This window comes from Pseudorasbora parva, chromosome 1 (genome assembly GCF_024679245.1).
Source record: "Pseudorasbora parva isolate DD20220531a chromosome 1, ASM2467924v1, whole genome shotgun sequence".
Lineage (NCBI taxonomy): Eukaryota > Metazoa > Chordata > Actinopteri > Cypriniformes > Gobionidae > Pseudorasbora > Pseudorasbora parva.
The window spans coordinates 761,700-784,424 of NC_090172.1; the positions used below are offsets into that span (position 1 = coordinate 761,700).

Below are 22,725 nucleotides of genomic sequence, written 5' to 3' on the forward strand. Positions count from 1 at the left end.
ATATCATTCCAGTTACACTTTTGTTGCAAGTTGACGGACGCTAGATATTTATAAAGGTTTAAATATGGAGAAGGCCTTTATTAGCCACTGGAGCCCATCACTGCCATTATAAAGCTTGGAGGAGTCAGGACCTTTATTAATATAACTGATTGTGTTCGTCTGAAAGAAGAATGTCACACATTTAGGATAGCTTAGGTGGAGTAAATCATAGGGTCATTTTCATTTTAAACTTAACTCCTTTAATGCAAGAGATCAGCATGAAGAGAGGAACAAAAAAATATTATTCTAGATTAAAGGGATCAAAAGTTATAGCTTTTAGAAAAGTGATTTTTTGAACTAGTGGTGGCGCTATAGAGTTGTTCCTAGAGACTTCAAAATTGGTCCAATGATTATTCATTACCATCTCTACACCTGTGCCAAATGTCATCATTTTCTCATGTTTCGTTGATAGGGCTGCCATAGACACCCCATACAGAAGAAGAAGAAAATTAATAATTACAATAGGGGTTAATAATAAAGCTCTAATACAGACATTTACTTAATCAAAAAAGTACATCTGTTCAAAGGCACTGTGTGCTCCAGTGTATTCTGGTTTGTAGTTGTAGATCAAGGCTTTCTCCTCTTCCTCCACACTGGCGAAGCTGTGAAAACTTTTCCTCGCTGGAATAGAGGAGAAAAGATAGTTCGTTCATTCATTGCATTAAAGCGTTAGTTCAGCCAAAAACGTAATGTCTGTCATTAACTCCTCTCCCTAATGTCGCTCCACACCCGTAAGACCTCCGCTCATCTTCACACACAGTTTAAGATATTTTAGATTTAGTCCGAGAGCGTATGCAAGTGTATGCACACTATACTGTCCATGTCCAGAAAGGGAATAAAAACATCATCACAGTAGTCCATATGAGACATCAGTGGGTTAATTAGAGTCTCTTGAAGCATCCAAAATACATTTGGGTCCAAAAATAACAAAAACTACGACTTTATTCAGCATTGGCTTCTCTTCCACGTTTGTGTTCAATCCTCAAATAAAGATTCAAACGGTTATGATTCAGCGAATCGATTCATGCAATCCGCATCATGTGATTCCTAGTGTGCATACACTTGCATACGCTCTCGGACTAAATATAAAATATCTTAAACTGTGTGTGAAGATGAGCGGAGGTCTTACGGGTGTGGAGCGACATTAGGGAGAAGAGTTAATGACAGACATTACGTTTGTGGCTGAACTAACCCTATAAAGAAATCAAATGGATATAATGAGCGGCCAGTAAAATCACATTAGGTTGCTCAGCGTTGTTCTACCTTCATTGATGAAGAAGTGAGCGGTGTGGAAGGTGGTCAGGATGGCTGACGGCGTGTGGGGAATGTAGGGCCGCCTCCACTCGAAGGCATTTTTTTCTGGGTGCCATTGAGTGGCGTAGATGGGGAAATCATATGCTGTGTGGCGGCGTGAGAGAATAGATGACGAGGATGCAAAAATAACAATATATCTGATTATTATCATCACTCACCTTCCATTGTGGACACGAACTCATGCTCTCCATCTGTGTTTGTACTCAAAACTCTGTAGAAGTTCTTCAGTCGCTCACTCTTGGTGAAGTTCTCAAATTAAAATGGCAGACTTTCTCATTTTACTTCATCCAGCAAAAATAAAAATACTTTGAAAAACATTTCCAAACTCTCCGCCTGCTATAGTAGCATACTTTAACATTCACTGCAAAAAATGCTCTTCTTACTCAGTATTTTTGTCTTGTTTCTAGTCTAAATATCTAACAATTCTTACATTAATAAACATTTACTAGACAAGTACAAATTATTGTCTTGTTTTGGGAAAAATAACTCAAAATGAAGAGAGTTTTTGCTTAAAATAAGATAAATAATCTGCCAATGGGGTGAGAAAAATAATCTTGTTTTCTGTTTGAATTAAGATTATTTTTCTCACCCCATTGGCAGATTATTTATCTTATTTTAAGCAAAAACTCTCTTCATTTTGAGATATTTTGACTAGAAAAAAGACAAAAATACTAAGTAAGAAGAGCATTTTTCGCAGTGTACTTTTAACACTTACTCCTCATCATTGTATTTTAAACACGTGTTTGATATCGGCGTTTTGAAGCCGTTACCTCTGTGGTGAGACTCCACTGATGAGAGTTTTCTGTGAGCCGCTCTAATGCCAGAGATTTCAGAAGCTCCTCTGGAAAGTCTCTGAAGAGTCTACTGTCTCTGACGGCTAAACCACAGGAGAAAACCACTCATTACTTGCATTTATAACACTAAACAAGCTCACTTATGCTTTAAGTATGTGGAAACCAAAATCACACAGTACGTCACTGAGTACTAGTAGTGTGAAAGCTATCCCTGGAGGTAAACTGATCATGCACATTATCATATGTCCATGGGATCAACACACACCTCGGTTTTCAGTTCGGTTTTTTTGCTCTTCTATTCTAAGGCGATAGGAACAGAAAGATGAAGAAAATATATTTAATTCTTTATTTTACTTAAACGTCTTGAAAACCCTTACTTAAACTTAACTTTACTTAAAAAAAACCCTTGTACACATTTCTAGTGTATTGTATAATATAAAATAAATAAATATATATAAAGATGTACAGTGGCAGCTCAGATGTACAATTGAATGAATAAATGTAGGCTAAAATTAAAACTGCATATTCTTCAATATGGAATAAACATTGATTGAAAGCTACTGTATTACTTTATTGAAGAGCAGTGAGTGATTTTTGTTTTTAGTTGTTTTATTAACATAATTTTAGAGATGAACTGTCCCTTTAAGGACAAGAGTTCAGTATAGGCTACTGTCACTTTAGACATAACCGACTGTGTTTATATATGTTAACTTTGTGTGTGTTTGACAGTATTAGCGCAGTAAGACGACTTACGCCGCATTCACACGGGGCGTAAACGTTAACGCTTCCCATTTACTTTGAATGGGGGACATCATCCGCTGCAGAACTGAATTGTGGGTTTTGTCGCGGCGCTTCACTCGTGTTGTAAGCGGCAGAAGTTGAAGATTTTTCAACTTTTCAAGCGCCGGCGCAGGTGGCATCCAATCAGATCGCCGTATGCAAATATCCTACAGCAGACGCTAGCCAATTGCGTTCATTACTGCTCAAACAGCGAACCATCCAGACGCAGCTCCCAGACCAGAACGTGATATTCTTCCCGCTGTCTGCGCTTTTTCAGGACTTAATGTACTCGACAGCTTCGAGCAGCTGTGCAGTGCACTGACAACAACTACACGAGCAATCGCACTCTCACACACAAACAAATCGGCATCCATTTCGTCTCACAGACTAGCTGTCATAAAAAGGCGTTTTTTTGTGTTGTGGTCCAAGTGGCAAATACGTTTTAATGTGATGACGATAATGACGATCGCATCAGCACCCAGCTTCAGCCACGCCCTCCGTCAAGCGTTAACGCCTACGCCCCGTGTGAATGTGGCGTTAGTCCAGTAATCGCGTGTGTTTGACAGGCGTGCGCACGCTCAGCGCATGTAAAACGCGAATGAAATGTTTCACAGGCAAGGCTCTAAAATGCGCGCGTAGACAGGCTCACTCAAAAAGAGCCGAAATAAACTGAGAGAAATATTTCAAACCAAGAGAAATAGAAATAATTAATGAAATGCAAAACTGAAAACAACACAAATCACCAGCGCGTATAGAACCGTGAATGCCGTACCGAACGGTTCAATATTATTTTAATTATTGTGGCATCCCCAGTAAATACAGTGTGTATCTTATGGTGTGTATAAGATAGGTGTGTGTCGTGATGTTATGAGCAGTTCCTGCGCTGGAGTTTACCGTCGGTGAAGTCCAGCTGAAGGGCGACTCCACTGGTGTTGGTTTGGGACAACAGAAGCTCACCGCCTGTTAGCAGCGTCAGCTGCTCAAATCCTAAACACGTTCCCCATATAGGGAAATAATCGCCATTTGAATTAGCCTGTTAACACACACACGTTTGTTTTTGTGAAATGGAGACATTCCATAGGCGTAATGGTTTTTATACTGTACAAACCGTATTTTCTATCCCCTTACACTGCCCCTAAACCTACCCATCACACACACACACACACACACACACACACAGCCCCTAAACCTACCCATCACACACACACACACACAAAAACACACACACACACACATACAGCCCAACACACACACACACAGCCCCTAAACCTACCCAACACACACACACACACACACAGCCCCTAAACCTACCCATCACACACACACACTGCCCCTAAACCTACCCAACAGACACAGATACTGGGATGGGAAATTAAATTACCACAACATACACCGATCAGGCATAACATTATGAGCATGGGCACTCTGGTCCCTTCGCTCCCCACGGTCATCAATGAGCCTTGGCCGCCCATGACCCTGTGGCCGGTTCTCCACTGGTCCTTCCTTGGAGCACTTTTGATAGATACTGACCACTGCAGACCGGGAACAGCCCACAAGAGCTGCAGTTTTGGAGATGCTCTGACCCAGTCGTCTAGCCGTCACAATCTGGCCAAACTCGCTCAAATCCTTACGCTTGCCCATTTCTCCTGCTTCACACACATCAACTCTGAGGACCAAATGTTCACTTGCTGCCGAATATATCCCACCCACTAACAGGAGCCTGATTGTATTGCATTCATTTGTATTTATTATTTATGGACAGTTTGAACACAAACCTCAAGAGCGAGTCTGTAGAAAACGGAGGCAGCTTTGGAATATCCGGAGGATTCGATACTGGCTCCACCGCCAGGGAAAAGAACTCTAGAGAGAGAGAGAGTGAGTGTGTGAGTGTGTGAGTGTGTGAGTGTGTGTGTGTGTGTGTGTGTGTGTGTGTGTGTGTGTGTGTGAGAAATCACTTCTGTAACTATAACAGACTAACAGATGTTCTTACCCATTTATGGATTTAAACAGCCTCGTGTACTCCTCATCAGACCTGTTGATCCTACAGACATTAATATAAATACATTAAAATACTTCATGCAGTATTGTTACCATTTGTGCAGTTTACACACATAATGCAAATAACTTAAAGGAACTGTATGTAAGAAATGTATTTCGATTAATCCTAAAATGGCCCTGATATGTCACTAGACATTACGAAATCATGTTAATTTCAGTAGTCAACAGTAGTCCGGCCAGGATATTGTCATTATAAAGCTGTTGTTGCAGCTCAACTGATGTTGATGTTGACATGTGTTTTGGCCTGAAGCTCCACCCTCCGCCTATCGACCAATCACAGAGTTAGTAGTGTTTCGGGTTGCCAGATCTGCTCTAGTTCCCACAGCTGCAGATCTACAAACGTTCTGCTGATCCTGCAGCCAATCTGGCAACCTCGAGTCAGGGGGAGGGGGATAGACCGCTCTACAGTCATCTGAAAGGGATTGCAGTACCAGTTTTGGCCACAATCTTACATACACTTCTTTTAAAGGCACAGTATGTAATATTTCATCTCTTGCTCAACACAGGGGCGTGTCTTGAGTCTAGAGTGGGCGGAGCTTTTATTCTGCCACGAGCACTTCCGCTTCTTCGCTCGTGTGTGTGTGTGTAAAGCAGTGCTGTTTAATCATATCACACATGTGAGTGTGTTAAAGTGATGTTATAATGCTACTATAAGACACATTGCGGTGAGCGAGATCATATTAGGCGGTAAAACACGGCACTCTGAGCGGTAAATCAACAACAGCAGATTAAACAATAAGACTAACTGTGTTGAGCTGGAGAACAATCATTAGTTTCTGTCCATCAATGATCCAAACAGTGTCTAATAAAACACACCAGATATTAAAGCGGCGATAGTGTTGCCATGGTTCCTACACAATAACACAGATGATGATGATGTCACTGATAGGCGACACACACACGGGCCGTGTCTCCGTTAAAATCACAGATTTTTCAGGATTGAAACATTCTTGGAAACATTTGGGATAATATGCACACAAGCCAGCACAATATGATCTAGAATGTTCCTAAAACCTTGCATATTGTGCCACGTCATCATCACGAAAAATGATATGCTTTCACTTTCATTTCATCTTCTAGCGCTCCGTCTGAAACTGTAGTCTGAGCACTTTTTGTGTTTACCTCTTCGCATCGCTCATTTGCAAGTCGCTTTGAATAAAATAATAAATGTAAATACTCGCCTAAGAGGAACCACGCGCGCGCCCGCGGACTCCAGAAACTTGACGTAAGACGCCGCGATGTAAGAGTTTCTCTCAGGCAGCGGCTCGAACAGCTCCTGCGCGAGGACCCCTGCAAAAGCGTTTATTTAAAGATAATAGTGATAATATTGTTTTGGTATGCAGTGTGTGTAATACGGCTTTAATAACTCACCGATTATTGGTCTGTCATTGGTTTTTATCGGTGCTCCGAAATGGTCAGAAAACACCGAATCTGCACATATAAGACACGCCAGGTAGAAGAAGTGGATCATGTTTTATTTACATTAGAAATGCGCTTCCTCACGTGACCTCCTCAGCTTGTTTCCGCGTTCATGACGTCATGTGTTTATTACAGTCATAATAAAACAGACGGTTGAATAAAGATTAAAAAAGACGGTTACAAATTTAAAAAGACGGTTTAATAACGATTTAAAAAGACGGTTGAATAAAGTTTAATTCAAATATTACTAATAAAATGATTGTTGATAAAGGTGTGCCCTGGAGAAATTCAGGATGACACAAACCTCAGGTAATTAAATCGGACAAATATATGCGTTATGTATTAAAATAAATAAGCCTACCTTTTCGAAATAATGCGGTTCGAGGAGATTTCACTTCGGCTGTAGGTTCCATTCGTTTGCGCGTTATCATGTAGCCTAGACATTAGAGAAATTCATGAATATTAAAATTAATATAAGCGCCACCCAGGTGACAAATAGTCACCTGTCTCCAATGTACAACACAACGGAATACATTTTTCAATGTATTTTATAATCAGAAAAAATAGACCCGAAAGCCCCAAGCAATAGTTTTGGCTTTAGTTTTAGTTGTTTATCTTCTAAACAACGTATTCAAGGTGCGTTTATTAAAAGTTTTCCTAATAAAGTAATAGAGTCACTTGAGTATTTTTCAACGGTTTCTTCAAACGCGGATTTATTTTAAATTTTTATTTTTTATAGAAAATATTTTTAGTGACTTTACTTCATGTAGTTATGAGTGGTTGATCGCAGATTAATAAATAAATATTTATCCTCGAGTGTGACAGAAAGCGAGAGAATCGATCACGTGGTTCCTCCGAGCGCTTCCGTGTTTACATGTCCGCCGAGCCGCCGAGTCCTCATGGCTTTTATCACGAAGAAGGATCGCGTCAAAGAAAGGTAACTTACACACTTACACAATACACACTTCAACTGATACTAGTGTTGTGGAGGGTGTTCTCCCTCGGGTCCGTGCAGTTTAACACGCTGACCTCTGGCCTGTTGTGTGACTTTAGCTCGCGGACCATCCGCTTCTTACACAGGCCAGTAAACAAAAGACAAAACGCGCGTGCCAATGCATTTATGACAATCACATATGCGCTTCTTGTGGTAAAAAAACTTTATTGTAACCTTTATTAGCACTTTCCTAGCATCTATGATCTATGATTGTCAACGCGCTGTTGTAGTCACATGACCAGCTGTCTCATTAATTATTCATTTGTTTACTTTTCTTCAGGCAGTGCCCATTGTTGTTTATCTTAAGTTTTCATGAAATCAAAACCCATCTGTTATTGTTTCATTTTGCGTTTTTTCTTATAAATAACGTATAGTGCGCATAACTGTTAAAACAAAAGCTGTTACGAGATTGAGCTGGACCAAATTACTCAAAATGAAATAATTAAATAAATAATGAATTCAATTAAACAACAATTAAATGTACCAGTTTATTCTGAAATAATTAATACAAAAAATATTTATCAATTAAATAATTAAATAAATGTATCTATTTATTTTGTAAAATTACATGAAATTGTTTAATATATTTCACAATAACCTCTTCCACACACACTATTGCTATGTTTAAAAATATATTTTTTCATTATTTAATGTGTATTTAATATAATTGTGAAATATATTAAACAATTTCATGTAATTTTAAAAAATATACATTTATTTATTTAATATTTAGTTAAATTAATTATGAAATTAACTATTTAATTAATTATTTAATTCAGAATAAACTTTTTTTTGTAATCGGAAGCATAAACGTGTTTGAAAATTGGACAAAAATACGTTTAATGAGCGAATGAACTACAATCCCATGATGCATTGCGAACACAAAATTGATGGAGAAATGTAAAACTACTAATTTAAAAATATTGATTATATACGTAAAACAATATATTTTACATTTATTGCAAAACATGCACATATACACACATATTCAAGTATTTTTAGAGTGTGAGTGGGTGGAGCTAAAGGGCTTTGTTTTGACTGATTGGTGGACTTTCTGCAGGGCATTATGGGTAATGTAGTGAATTCTTCTGTTAAACACAATTGTTTAACCAATAAGTTGAAATAATACGTCTGACGGCTTCAACAGAATCCATTTATAAGTAATCTTGAATGTTTTTACTCCCCGTACCTCGACTGTTCTGAGGCCTGTTGCATGAAGCTAGCTGAACAAACTCTGAGTTTCAGAGCAGGTTTAGAGTTGACAAATCCAGATAAATCCAACCTGGTTTCTCAAAGCTCGGTATAAACTTTCTCTGTCAACTCGGGTTTAATCCAGAGTTAGCGATCAACAGCCAATCACAGCGCCCGATTGCTTCACTTCTCTTCTGAAGATTGAGAGATCGTTTTGAAAATTATTATGAAATTAAATGCGTTAACAAGGCAGGAATTAACACTTTAGTTTGAGAATGAATATCTGACTATATCAATGCATGATGAATCAAAGAAATATGCAGAATAATTATAGGTTCACAAAGAGCTCAAATGAAAACACGTTGTTTAAAAGAATTATGAAAGCACGTATTATATTTATATTAATATTTGGCTACTTATCAATTAATATAATATTTAAGTGAACATATTATATGAATTCAAAGTGATTATAATTCATATAATATAAATATAACAAATAGCACCAAAAGATGCACAATTATACTTGTAAAGTTTTTTCACTGCACTGTAAAAAATAATTTAGAAAGTACGTAACCTGGTGTCCTTAAAATGTTGAGTTCATTGAAATAAAAATTTTGAGTTAATACAATGAACATTTTTTGAGATTCGACAACCTTTATTAAAATATTATTAAAAGAGTGTGTGAGCATATTGGGTAAGTGTGTGTGTTTTATTTGTGATGACGCAGCCAAATTGTGCTATTTTCATGATTTATCACATTTTTATGTGCTTCAGATACAATAATATTTAGAGTTTCTATTTATTAAACAAATTTCTTTCATTGTATCAACTCAAATTTTTAATTACAATAAACTCAAATTTTAAGGCAACCAGGTTACTTACTTTTTTAAGTTAAACCAACATTTTGTTTTTACAGTGTATAAACTGCTTTAATTAGGATCGAGAGATACAGGGGGTGTGGCTTTATTGCATCTTTACTTGCAGCTGATTGGTCCAGTTTGGGTTTGTGATCTCTAAAGGTCTTTGCACACTGAGTCTGATATTTTCGCATGCATGTTTTCGCACTCGTGATCCGAAAAAAAGTCAGATGCGTATTAATGAATGCGTTACGGGAAAAAAAAACGCAAAACAAGACAAAGTGACGTCTGGTTAGGATGATTTGTTTGTCCTGAAGAGATATTGGGTTCATCCACTCCTGCGATCGCGTAGAGAGGAGAGTTTCCCCTCGTTATCCAGCGGGATTATCCAGACCGACCCATTGAAAGTGTCAGTGGCTCAGTTTGATGCTTTGCTAGCGATACTGGAGACACATATTAAAAAGAAGTACACTAATTTCCGTGAATCAATTGATCCCAAACACCTGGCAGTATGTCTATGGATCCGAACACACACACACACGCACGCACGCACGCACGCACACGCACACGCACACAGCTTTACAGAGACTTGATGTGCTATAATTAAAGCTGTAATATAATAATATTTGTAGTATTTTTGCTAGGATAACATGTATGGTGGCTCTGAGTTGTCAAAAAACTCTCAAAATGCGTTTTTACGGATGCGAAAACACAGAACATCGAACCTGAACCGAATGTTCCGGAGGCAGTGTGCAAGCGTGATTGACATAACGTGAGGTCGAATTTATTTTTGACATTTGTAAATTTTGCATGCGAATTACAGACTCAGTGTGCAAAGGCCTTAACCCAGAAAAAACCTGCTTCAGTTTAAGTTACCATGGTGATGACCACTGATTAAAAACCAATCCACCTTCATGAGCCCGAGAAACTAATCTCAAACTTAACCTGAGTAGCGACTGAAACCAGCTTTGTGGAACAGGCCTCAGCTCATCGGTTAGTTGGTAAGGTTCTCAACATCTGTGCTTCCACTAATCTCCTGCTGACTCGGGCCATATGCTGGTGTTTGCGTGCAGGTTTTCGCTGCTGTTGCTGGATCTGGAGGAGCATTATTTTGAACAGCACACTGCATATAATCTGACCAACATCAGCCCGGAGGCACACAGGTGAGCTAAAGAACTGATCTACTGTCATTTATACAGGAAGTGCTAGAGGTTTGCAGTATAGGAGACAGACTCGCCCCGCATCCAAATTCGCACTCTATCCACACTAAATACTAATACTTGAAAATAGAATAAGTGTGTCCCAAATCGTAGTATGCTGAAAAGATTATTCCAAAGATTCCCGGATGATTTACTATTTCCGGTCCGAATTCGAAGTATGGATCGATGGGCACTCTAACGGCTGATATTACCCACAACCCATTGCGAGTTGGACGAGGATTCGATTAGAACTACAAATGCGGGTAAAAAGCGTTAAAAAACTACAAACATGGCAGATGTGTGAGTCAGACGGTTAAGTAGTTTAGATAAAGGGGTTTGAGTGATCGACTATCAATATTTAACCTGACAAAAATATATTTATTCAGTGTTGTCCACATTATATCTCACCTGCAGCAGCACTGAGCACTTTTGTAATTTTTGTAATGACACATTTGGCCATTTATTTTTAAATGCATGATTATATTTAAACTGCAAACACACGAGGAGTCCCTGCATTAAAGACACACACACGGCAGATCAACGAGCGGCTACATTTCTCTCCGATACGGCAGGAGATTAAACTGAATGTGGACGATTTGAACTGTGACGAATCTGACGATGATTGACAGGTCTGTTAAACGGTGACGGGATGCTCGGAACTAAGCCACAGAGTCAGTTAAAGATGGCGAGAAGTAGTCCCGAAGCTTGCAGACTCTTCTGCTACACACTCAAAAGTATATACCTTTTCTTCACAAAAAGAGTAAGTTTACTTTTAGGAACGTAGTATAAGTAGGCAAATTGGGACGCAGCATCACTCATAAAGACTTAATTTGTTAGTGAATCAATGTTTCTGAACAAATCGCTTGAGTGCATGATTCAATGACTCACTCATAAAGACTTCACTTGATTCACTATTGGATGAATCCGTGTTTATGAACAAATCTCTTGAGTGAATGATTCAATGACTCACTCATATAGACTTCACTTGTTTCATTACTGGATGAATCCGTGTTTATGAACAAATCTCTTGAGTGAATGATTCAATGACTCACTCATATAGACTTCACTTGTTTCATTACTGGATGAATCCGTGTTTATGAACAAATCTCTTGAGTGAATGATTCAATGACTCACTCATAAAGACTTCATTTGATTCATTACTGGATGAATCAGTGTTTCTGAACAAATCTCTTGAGTGAATGATTCAATGACTCACTCATATAGACTTCACTTGTTTCATTACTGGATGAATCAGTGTTTTTGAACAAATCTCTTGAGTGAATGATTCAATGACTGTAGTATAGTAGGTTCTACATTTGGTTTAAAACTTTGTAAAAGTATGAATGTAAGCACATGTTTTGTCTGTTTCTTCTACTGATAAATCTAACAGATGGTATTATTGTCTTCTATGATGTTCAGCACATAAACTCAGGATTTCGTGAGCGTTTAATATCTTTTAAATCTGCTTTTACTCACAGGCGAACCAGCGGCTCATTAAAAATCTGTTCCAAATCCGTCATTTTTGAAGCTGATGATGCTAAGGAGCCTATTATAAAGGTATACTCTTCATATTCTCCCCATGTTGAGCTGATGTATTTCCTCCAGTAATGAGGTGTGTTTGCGTTAGATTCCTCTGAAGGACTGCTCCGGGATCTCTGCGCTGGAGGAGGCGCTCCACAACCCCTTCATAGAGTAATATCATTACTCCGCTCAGAATATCAGTGTCGTTCTGCAGACTTTCATCATTCTTTTCCCTTTCTTTTTCATGCATGTTTGCAGAAGTAAACCTCCCTGTATTCTGATAGAAACCAAGCAGGTGAGTGTGTCTCGGTTTCACTTCTGTAATATCTGCGCACTTGCAGCGTTACAGTTTTTAACCCTGTGTTTGACAGATCTATCTGATTAAAGAAGAGAACGCGGTGGCTCCATATAAATGCCAAAGGGTGAGTTCATCTGTTGTGTCTTCATCCGAGGATGATGTATAGTGGGTGGGAAACAAATATTAAATAAGCACATTTCATGCAGACTGATCAGGCGTAACATTATGACCAATACATCATAACATAGTGCATCCTGGGGCCATGTGTTCCCCAGGTAAGCCACACACACACACACACCCGGCCATCCACGTGATGTAGAAGAACACGTGATTCCTCAGACCACGCCGCCTTCTTCCATTGCTCCGTGGTCCAGTTCTGATGCTGACGTGCCACTGTTGGTGCTTTCGGCGGGGTCAGAGGTCACCCTATGCCGCCCCATACGCCTCAAACTGAGCTGCTCTGTGTATTCTGACAGCTTTCTATCAGAACCAGCATTAACTTCTGGAGCAGTTTGAGCTCCAGTAGCTCGTCTGTTTGATCGGACCCCACGGGCCAGCCTTCGCTCCCCACGGTCATCAATGAGCCTTGGCCGCCCATGACCCTGTGGCCGGTTCTCCACTGGTCCTTCCTTGGAGCACTTTTGATAGATACTGACCACTGCAGACCGGGAACAGCCCACAAGAGCTGCACTCTGACCCAGTCGTCTAGCCGTCACAATCTGGCCAAACTCGCTCAAATCCTTACGCTTGCCCATTTCGCCTGCTTCACACACATCAACTCTGAGGACCAAATGTTCACTTGCTGCCTAATATATCCCACCCACTAACAGGAGCCGTGATGAAGAGATCATCAGTGTTATTCACCGGTCATAATGTTATGCCTGATCGGTGTATGTAAAAATTGCCTATATACTGATGTATTGGTTGATTAATTGTGTCACGATAGGGAGAAAAGAAGGTCAGGTTCCAGTTGGAGGCGTCCAGTTTGACCGAAGATGTCGTTCAGATGCTGCTGCAGGTGTGTGTTCTTCCTCCTGTGGGATATTCCCTTATGCTTCCTCTTCAATAACTCGTCCTCTTCTGCAGCTCCACAGAGCGTCCTGTCTGGATAAGCTGGGGGACCAGACGGCTATGGTCAGTCTCTTTAATAAACTCTGTGTGTAATAATCGCCTCCTTTCTGAGGGTGTGTATTGATCTGTGTGTGTGTGTGTGTGTGTGTGTGTGTGTGTGTGTGTGTGTGTGTGTGTGTGTGTGTGTGTGTGTGTGTGTTTCTGCTGAAGATTGCAGCTATACTACAGTCCAGGCTGGCAAGGACATGTTTTGATAAGAACAGGTAAGCAGCCATCCATCCACCCACCCATCCATCCATCCACCCACCCACCCATACACCCACCCACCCATCCATCCATCCACCCAAACATCCACCCACCCACCCACCCACCCACACATCCATCCACCCACACATCCATCCACCCACCCATCCATCCATCCACCCATCCATCCACAGACCCACCCATCCATCCACAGACCCATCCATCAACCCATCCACCCATCCATCCATCCATCCATCCACAGACCCATCCATCCATCCATCCATCCACAGACCCATCCATCCACCCACCCATCCATCCATCCACCCACCCACCCATACACCCACCCACCCATCCATCCATCCACCCAAACATCCACCCATCCACCCACCCACCCACACATCCATCCACCCACACATCCATCCACCCACCCACCCATCCATCCATCCACCCACCCATCCATCCATCCACCCATCCATCCACAGACCCACCCATCCATCCACAGACCCATCCATCAACCCATCCATCCATCCATCCATCCATCCATCCACAGACCCATCCATCCACCCATCCATCCATCCATCCATCCACCCACCCATCCATCCATCCACCCATCCATCCACAGACCCATCCATCCATCCATCCACAGACCCATCCATCCATCCATCCATCCACCCATCCATCCACAGACCCATCCATCCATCCATCCATCCATCCACAGACCCATCCATCCATCCATCCATCCACAGACCCATCCATCCATCCACAGACCCATCCACCCATCCATCCATCCACCCGCCCATCCATCCATCCACAGACCCATCCATCCATCCATCCACAGACCCATCCATCCATCCATCCATCCATCCACCCATCCATCCACAGACCCATCCATCCATCCATCCATCCATCCACAGACCCATCCATCCATCCATCCACCACAGACCCATCCATCCATCCATCCATCCATCCATCCACAGACCCATCCATCCATCCACAGACCCATCCACCCATCCATCCACAGACCCATCCACCCATCCATCCATCCACCCGCCCATCCATCCATCCACAGACCCATCCATCCATCCATCCACAGACCCATCCATCCATCCATCCATCCATCCACCCATCCATCCACAGACCCATCCATCCATCCATCCATCCACAGACCCATCCATCCATCCATCCACCACAGACCCATCCATCCATCCATCCATCCATCCATCCACAGACCCATCCATCCATCCATCCATCCACAGACCCATCCATCCATCCATCCACCACAGACCCATCCATCCATCCATCCATCCATCCATCCACAGACCCATCCATCCATCCATCCATCCACAGACCCATCCATCCATCCAAGTAATATTTTAGTAATCAGAAAGCATGTCTAGTGAATTGAAATCATGAAACTTAGACAATTTAACATCAATTTAATACAAGTTTAATAAATAGTTGAGAAATGTCTGGAATATAATGCGTGTGTGATTGTGTGTGTGTGTGCAGTTTACAGGATGTCACCGAGCTCCCGCACATGGAGTGTGTGGCTGAAATGGTTTCTCCTTTGGTGACGAACGCGGGTCACGTTTGCATCACCGATCGCAGTCTTTACTTCCAGCCTCTGAACGGCTATCCTGTGAGTTTACATGCTTTCCTTAACATCTTCAGTTCCTTCACTGCGGTTCTAATGTGTGTGTGTGTGTGTCTGTCTGTCTGAAAGGATTCAGTGGTGCAGATCGGCTTGCACAGCGTGAGACGCATCTACAAACGGAGGCACGGACTGAGGCCTTTAGTGAGTGTTTGGGATGTTTGCTATTTACACAAATACACGGATGTCATTTACATGTGGGTTTACCCTGTGTGTGTGTGTGTGTGTGTGTGTGTGTGTGAAGGGCCTGGAGGTGTTTTGCACAGAGAATGATCTGCGCTCCGATATCTATCTGAAGTTCTACAGCACTAAAGAGAGAGATGAGCTTTACTACTACATCGCTACTTTCCTTGGTAGGCTTTATTAGCTTTAGCTTTATTTCTAGGTGTATGTGTGTGTGTGTGTGTGTGTGTGTTTTTGTGACATATGAGGACACAAATGTGTGTAATGCCATGGGTATGACACAGGTATTACAGGAGAGGGTGAAATATGAGGACATTACCCATGGCCCCACTTTACAAAAGGCTTATAAATCACACAGGAGGAGTTTTTATGAGAAAGTAAAAATGCAGAATGTTTCCTGTGATGGGTAGGTGTGTGTGTGTGTGTGTGTGTGTGTGTGTGTGTGTGTGTGTGTGTGTGTGTGTGTGTGTGTGTGTGTGTGTGTGTGTGTGTGTGTGTGTGTGTGTGTGTGTGTGATGGGTAGGTTTAGGGGCAGTGCAAGGGGATAGAAAATACGGTTTGTACAGTATAAAAACCATTACGCCTATGGAATGTCCCCATATGTCACAAAAACAAATGTGTGTGTGTGTGTGTGTGTGTGTGTGTGTTAGTTTCCTCACACGTGTCACACAGACTGTATTTCTGTGAATATTTTTATAAACATGCCATATCGTCCGGTTTCACGAACTAAAATGCATGTTTTGCTGTTTTAACTGAGAGTAACTTACACAGACGTGTGTATGCACATATGCACTGAATTGACAGAAGGTGTGGATGTGTGTCGGTTTGTGTGTGCGTGTGTGTGTGTGTGTGTGTGCGTGTGTGTGTGTGTGTGCGCGTGCGCGTGCGTGTGTGTAGAGAACCACATAGCGGAGCACACTGCGGAGAGCTACATGCTGCAGTGGCAGAGAGGTCACATCTCCAACTATCAGTATCTTCTGCATCTCAACAACCTGGCGGACCGCAGTGTGAACGATCTCTCACAGTACCCAGTGTTCCCCTGGGTCATCAGCGACTACAGCAGCGGCCAGCTGGGTCAGACACACACACACACACACACACTCACACACACACACACACACTCTCGTGTACTGAAAGATATGTTTATTTCAGACTTGCTGAATCCTGCTTCATTTCGAGATCTCAGTAAACCCATCGGAGCTCTGAACACAGAGAGACTGGAGAGATTACTGGTGAGATATCCTGACAGATGCTCCTAATCATCAGATAAAGCAGAAGATGAAGTGTGTGTGTGTGTGTGTGTGTGTGTGCTACAGGAACGCTACAGAGACATGCCTGAGCCTCGGTTCATGTACGGCAGTCATTATTCATCCCCTGGATATGTACTATTCTACCTTGTGAGAGTTGGTAAGGTTCTGTCTGTCTCACACAAGAGTGTGTGTGTGTTGTTTTACAATGTTTTATTTTTTATTTCAGACCACTATTGTGGATCTGACCATTTTATTGTATTTATTTTTTAATAACTGTTAACTATCCTTTTTTTGTCCACATGGTATTCTTATTTCTTATGCATATTTTACCACTATTTTAATTAATTTCTATGTAAAGCACTTTGAATTGCCATTGGGTGTGAAATGTGCTATGGAAATAAACTTGGCTTGCCTCGGGGAGCGAAACCGAGATGAAGAGAAAAGGCCAAATGAAGGTTTGATGCTCTCTGTCCTCCTCAGCCCCAGAGCACATGCTTTGCCTGCAGAATGGACGCTTCGATCACGCAGACAGGATGTTCAACAGGTATCTGCAAACACCAGCAAAACAACACACACACACAATTCCTGGAAACACTCGCTGACGACGATGATGTGCACTTTTACAGTGTTGGTGAGACGTGGAAGAATTGTTTGGAGGGAGGCACTGATTTCAAAGAGGTGAGCGTTGTGCAAACGCAATGGCTTGTTATTGATCATATTGCAAATACTCTTAAAGGGATAGTTCAGCCAATAATGAGCCTGTGATGTTTATCTGCAGGGCGTCCCAGATGCAGGTGTGTTTGTTTCTTCAGGAGAACACAAATTTTAACTCAACCGTTGCTCGTAGGGGTGTAACGATATATCGCGATTTTAAAATGTGACGATATGTATCGTTGATGGAAACGATATGATTCGGGATATAGAGTTGTTTTATCCAAGGCTCATCTTGCTGTCGTCGGCCTATTTATAAGGTATAATTCACCCAAACACAAATGAACAAATGAAGGCTACCACTAATGTAAACTCTGCCATCATGAACTCACCATCATGTCGTTTTTTATTTAACTTCCAAACACAAATGAAGATCTTCTTTATGACACCTGAGGGATTTCTCTCCCTCCATTTTTAAAGTCCATTCCTCTTAAACTTAATGCAAAGAATGTCATAAAGGCATCATAAAAATAACTAATCGAGTGTCTAATCCGAATCTTCTTTAGTCTTCAAGTCTTCTGAAGAGACACAATGGCTTTATGTGATGAATATATTTAACACGACGCACGTACTGTAGTAAACACGGACGTTCAAATGATTGTGTGACGCGTGAAAACAACAAGAGAGGGAGGAAATGCAGAATTAAAGTTCTTGGATGAGCTACGTTTATAGTTTAAGAGCGGCCATGTTGACGAGCTTTCTTGCGATTACAGCTGTGACAGATTGCATTGATCATCTGAAGTGCGCGCGCTGGCGGAACAGCGCTCCTCAGTGAGACGCAAACATTATTTAAGTAGTTTTAGTAGTTAATTAATAATTAATTAATCAATCAGTTTTAGTAGTATGATTATTCAAAGCATTTCAGATGGTTCATTCTTACATACTGCATAAATAGCGGGAGAGGCAGAGAGACATAATGTTGAATATAATGTATAATAATCCAGTGGGGGAATATTTGTGGGTCGTTATAATAAAACACAAATAATAATATAATAAATAAAAAAACACTTTTATTTTGGCTTAAAATATCGGGATACATATCGTATTGTGAGTTCAGTATCGAGATACATATTGAATCATGACACGAGTGTATCGTTACACCCCTAGTTGCTCGTATAATGCGTGTCAATGGGGTGTATTTCTATAAGAGTAAAAAACATACGAGTCCATATTAAACCCTGCTGCTCGTGACGACACACTGATGTCTTAAGACACGAAGCAATCGCTTTCTGTCAGAAACACAACAGTATCTGTGTTATTTTACACCTCATATCAGACGAATCTCATCTAGTGTTCCCATCGGCTGTAATTTCCATCTAGTGAGATCAAACTGGTGCGATCATAGATATATATATACATAGATGCCTCATTCGACCGATCTGCGCAGGCACTAATGAGGCATCTATCTATTTTGACCTTACTCAGCGGAAGTAATGGCGACTGGGAACACTAGATGAGATTCGTCTGATATGAGGTGTAAAATAACACACATACTGTTGTGTTTCTGGCAGAAAGCGATCGCTTCGTGTCTTAAGACATCAATGTGTCGTCACAAGCAGCTTACTCTCATAGAAATACACCCCATTGACATGCATTATACGAGCAATAGTGATGCGCAGGTCGTCTCATAGCCCGCGGGTCAGGTTGGGGCTCGTAATTAAAAACTAAATAAAATAAAAAAATCTGTGTATGTTGCATGCAGTTCCCTATATTAAATATTTGGGAATATCTATTTTCATATTTTATTAGGTTCTTTGATAAGGTTACGATACAAAGGCCGTAGCAACGGGACTTGCGTGATGTCCCCAAACTTTTGCCGTCACATGATACGCCACGAAAGCGGCGAGCCAATCAGCTCCTGCCGCCGAGCGAGTCAAAAGAAAAAGAGATGAGTTTAGTGAGTGGGAGGAGGATAGCGAAGAAGTTTCCGAGAGAGATGAGGTTCGTGCTTTGTAAATGTTAGAAATGTGTATCATTATATTGTTATTAATATGACCTGATTTATGGTTTATATTCGTTTGCAGGGCAATGTTTCCAAGCACTTTCAGGCTTAAATAAAGGCTGTTTTCGTTTACATTACATTGCCTAGTATGTCTATTTAATGGTCGCGGGTGCGGGGCGGGCCAAATAACTTCATAATAGCGGGTCCCGCGGGTTGGAAAAAAGGCTGACCCGCGCATCACTAACGAGCAACGGTTGAGTTAAAAATCTTCATTTGTGTTCTCCTGAAGAAACAAACACACCTACATCTCAGACGCGGATAAACATCACAGGCTCATTATTGGGTGAACTATCCCTTTAATAACTCTGTGTGTTTAGGTCTTGCAATAGTATATATTGTGTGTGTGTGTGTGTGTGTGGTCACAGCTGATTCCTGAGTTCTACGGCAGTGACAGCAGCTTTCTGAAGAATCTGCTGGCTCTGAATCTGGGCCGGAGGCAGGGAGGAGGCCGAGTCGAATCTGTTGAGCTTCCTCCATGGGCATCAGGTGCTAATCCTCTTTCCCAGTCTCTGTTGAAGCCGATACAGAAGAAACTTAAACTGCAGTTCCTCCACTGGCCACTAGAGCGGCTCCAGAAGGAGCAGAATCTCATTGAGCTCATGTAAAAATGCCCAACTTTACAGCTGAAAAACACACGTTTACAGACTGAGACTAACTGTGGTTTTGGTCTATACGGCTAATTTTGCCCTTCATGACGACTGTGAGGGGGTGAAATATTTTATAAAGTTCTACATAATTAAGGGCGTGGCCACTTTGAGTGACAGTTGGATTGTCTGCTGTCTATTAGTCATCACGTCACCTTAGCTCCGCCCACGTCCCGCCTCTTTGCCCATTTTCTGTTATCCGGCGTGACACAGCAAACGTTAAACACGCCATCAATGTGCTCATTCATGGTAAATAATGCTAGTACCATGTTAATGTCAGCAAGACTTGTTTATTTTAGCAACTTGTTAAATCATGTTAGCAATGTGTTTAAACATACTAGTAATCATGCTAGCAACATGTTTAAACATACTTGTAAGGTGTTCCTTCATGTTAGCAACACGCTTAATCATGCTAGCAACGTTAAAATATGCTACCAATGTAATTTATACCAACCATGCATTAAAACATGCTAGCAAACGTGTTCAAAAATGCCATCAATGTATTAAACATCAAAAACATTCTAACATGCTATGTTGTTAGCAACATGTTAGCAATGTGTTATTTAATCTTGTTAAAACATACTAGCAGCATGTTAAATCATGCTAGCAATGTGTTAAACATACAAGCGACATGTTTAATCATGCTGGCAATTTGTTAAAATATGTTAAACACACCATTATTGTGTTCATTCATGTTAAATAAAGCTAGTAAAATGCTAAAACATACTAGCAACATGTTCAATCATGTTAGCAACGTTTTAAAAGATGTAAACAACATAATTCATGTTAACAATGTGTTAAATCATGCTAGAAATGTGCTCATTCATGTTAGCAACATGTTAAAACAGGATGGCAACATGTTAGCAAATTGGTAAGGCATACTGATTCATGCTAGCAGTGTACTAAAACATGCTACAAACACGCTACCAGAATAACATAATGCTAAGACATGTTAACAACATGATAAAACTGGTTAGGAAGCTTTCAGACAAGGCTTGCGTTTTTCTCGGCACACTTTACTTTTTAGTCAGTGGTTATAACGTCATACTTTTGCATTCGCAGATCCAGACGACTTCCTGCAGAAAATGCGTCTTGCGCTGGAGAGTCAGTTTGTGTCTGAACACCTGCATGAGTGGATCGATCTGATCTTCGGCTTCAGACAGAAGGGAAGTGAGGCCGTGGCCAGCCATAATGGTAAAAGGGCCTCACACAGATATTAGTGTTATTATCCTATTGAAATTGTTAGATTTCTTCTTATTATTATTATTGTTCCGCCATTGGAGTCTATGGCAGCCCATAGAACCATTTACGGGAAAGGTGTGAAATTTGGTACACTGATAGAGGTCAGTACCAATTGTAACCACACCAAATTTGGAGTCTCTAAATCCTTCCCTCTAGCGCTACTACCTGTTCAAAGTTTCACTCATATTTATACTAATAACTTTTGAACCATAAGTGATAGAAACACAATTATTTTCATTCCCAGAACGGTAAACGAGCCTAACACAGATATTAGTGTGTTAGTAGGGGCCAAGCACCGAAGGAACAAAATAATTGTTTTCCATTGATTCCGTGGCTCAAGCCGATTCGATTGCACCCTATGATGTAATTTCCTTTATGCAAATTTTGAATTTTCAGTAAAACCTACTTTTGCGAACTCGTCCTAGACTGTTCTTCCGATTTGCATGAAAATTGAAACCGAACATCATCAGACCATTTTGACAAAAATGTACGGAATTCAAGTTGATTCGTCAAATCGTTTTCGATAAACGCGTGAACACATTTTACGTAGCAGTTGCGAAAATACACGTAAGGCTATATCTCCGCAACGCATTATCGGATTCAAACCAAACTTGGTGCATGTCATCACAAGCATGACCTGAGGAAACATGCTGTCAGCGCCACCTACAGGCCCGAAGATATGAAAAAGGGCTATCATACAAGTGGTCTCGTTAGATTCAGGACGTCATGTCGAATTTTACCAGGTCGGCCATTTTGGTTGTCGGCCATTTTGAAATATGTGATAAAATGGTACATTTTATGAGCACATGAATGGATTGTTACGAAACTTGGTATGGGCCATCAGCACAATGCCCTGAAGTAGTCTGGGAAGTTTTGAAACAGCGCCCCCTAGTGGATACATTTTTATATATTTAAATGCTTATAACTTTGGGTGTGGTTGACTTATTCTCATGGGAGGAACTTTTTTTGTCTCCTGAATCCTTGCCGAGTCCAACGAGACCAGACTTGCCATGGTTCGGCATATGGTTTGTGCAGCGTTGTAATTAAGCGCTTATAAAACATTAGCTGATTTCTTCGAAACCGCTAGTCCGATCGAGACGAAACCAGCGTCAGAACTTCGGAAACATAGGTCCATAGCTTAATGATTAAGAGACAAAATGTCAAAATATTTATAGTAAGGGGGAGTAAAATCCAATCAAAGTCAGGTGTCAGTCATTTTATTTTATTTTTTCCAAATAAATGTCTATAACCCCAAAACGAAATG

General features: G+C 41.0%; 2 protein-coding genes across 2 annotated transcripts in view; one reads left to right on the top strand and one right to left on the bottom strand.

Moving 5' to 3' along the window:
• Positions 1 to 514: 514 nt before the first annotated feature.
• Positions 515 to 6,865, bottom strand: ggh (gamma-glutamyl hydrolase (conjugase, folylpolygammaglutamyl hydrolase)). The gene is made up of 10 exons (XM_067449540.1): positions 6,766 to 6,865; positions 6,357 to 6,416; positions 6,167 to 6,275; positions 4,918 to 4,968; positions 4,703 to 4,787; positions 3,822 to 3,960; positions 2,124 to 2,230; positions 1,512 to 1,602; positions 1,303 to 1,437; positions 515 to 660 (listed from the first exon to the last, which is right to left on the bottom strand). Exons 1-10 carry the CDS (start codon positions 6,833 to 6,835, stop codon positions 539 to 541), a joined length of 969 nt encoding a protein of 322 aa, XP_067305641.1. The 5' UTR covers positions 6,836 to 6,865; the 3' UTR covers positions 515 to 538.
• Positions 6,866 to 7,214: 349 nt separating this feature from the next.
• The window catches only part of nsmaf (neutral sphingomyelinase (N-SMase) activation associated factor), a 31,651-nt gene continuing 16,140 nt past the window's right edge, over positions 7,215 to 22,725 (top strand). The window contains exons 1-19 of the mRNA XM_067448980.1: positions 7,215 to 7,341; positions 10,520 to 10,609; positions 12,124 to 12,202; positions 12,273 to 12,337; positions 12,425 to 12,461; positions 12,538 to 12,588; positions 13,411 to 13,482; positions 13,551 to 13,598; positions 13,746 to 13,798; positions 15,288 to 15,417; positions 15,502 to 15,573; positions 15,674 to 15,782; positions 16,510 to 16,686; positions 16,765 to 16,844; positions 16,929 to 17,019; positions 17,343 to 17,406; positions 17,489 to 17,540; positions 19,941 to 20,061; positions 21,282 to 21,413. Of these exons, the coding sequence (XP_067305081.1) occupies positions 7,304 to 7,341; positions 10,520 to 10,609; positions 12,124 to 12,202; positions 12,273 to 12,337; positions 12,425 to 12,461; positions 12,538 to 12,588; positions 13,411 to 13,482; positions 13,551 to 13,598; positions 13,746 to 13,798; positions 15,288 to 15,417; positions 15,502 to 15,573; positions 15,674 to 15,782; positions 16,510 to 16,686; positions 16,765 to 16,844; positions 16,929 to 17,019; positions 17,343 to 17,406; positions 17,489 to 17,540; positions 19,941 to 20,061; positions 21,282 to 21,413 (1,561 nt within the window). The 5' untranslated portion in view covers positions 7,215 to 7,303. The remainder of the gene's footprint in view (positions 7,342 to 10,519; positions 10,610 to 12,123; positions 12,203 to 12,272; positions 12,338 to 12,424; positions 12,462 to 12,537; positions 12,589 to 13,410; positions 13,483 to 13,550; positions 13,599 to 13,745; positions 13,799 to 15,287; positions 15,418 to 15,501; positions 15,574 to 15,673; positions 15,783 to 16,509; positions 16,687 to 16,764; positions 16,845 to 16,928; positions 17,020 to 17,342; positions 17,407 to 17,488; positions 17,541 to 19,940; positions 20,062 to 21,281; positions 21,414 to 22,725) is intronic.

Excerpts from the sequence above, each read along its gene's own strand:
- ggh (XM_067449540.1), bottom strand. The coding sequence starts at position 6,835 with ATGATAACGCGCAAACGAATGGAACCTACAGCCGAAGTGAAATCTCCT. Across the intron at positions 6,417-6,765 it reads AACCGCATTATTTCGAAAAG|ATTCGGTGTTTTCTGACCAT; the intron begins GTAGGCTTATTT and ends TTATATGTGCAG. Across the intron at positions 2,231-3,821 it reads TCAGCTGGACTTCACCGACG|CCGTCAGAGACAGTAGACTC; the intron begins GTAAACTCCAGC and ends CCTGTGGTTTAG.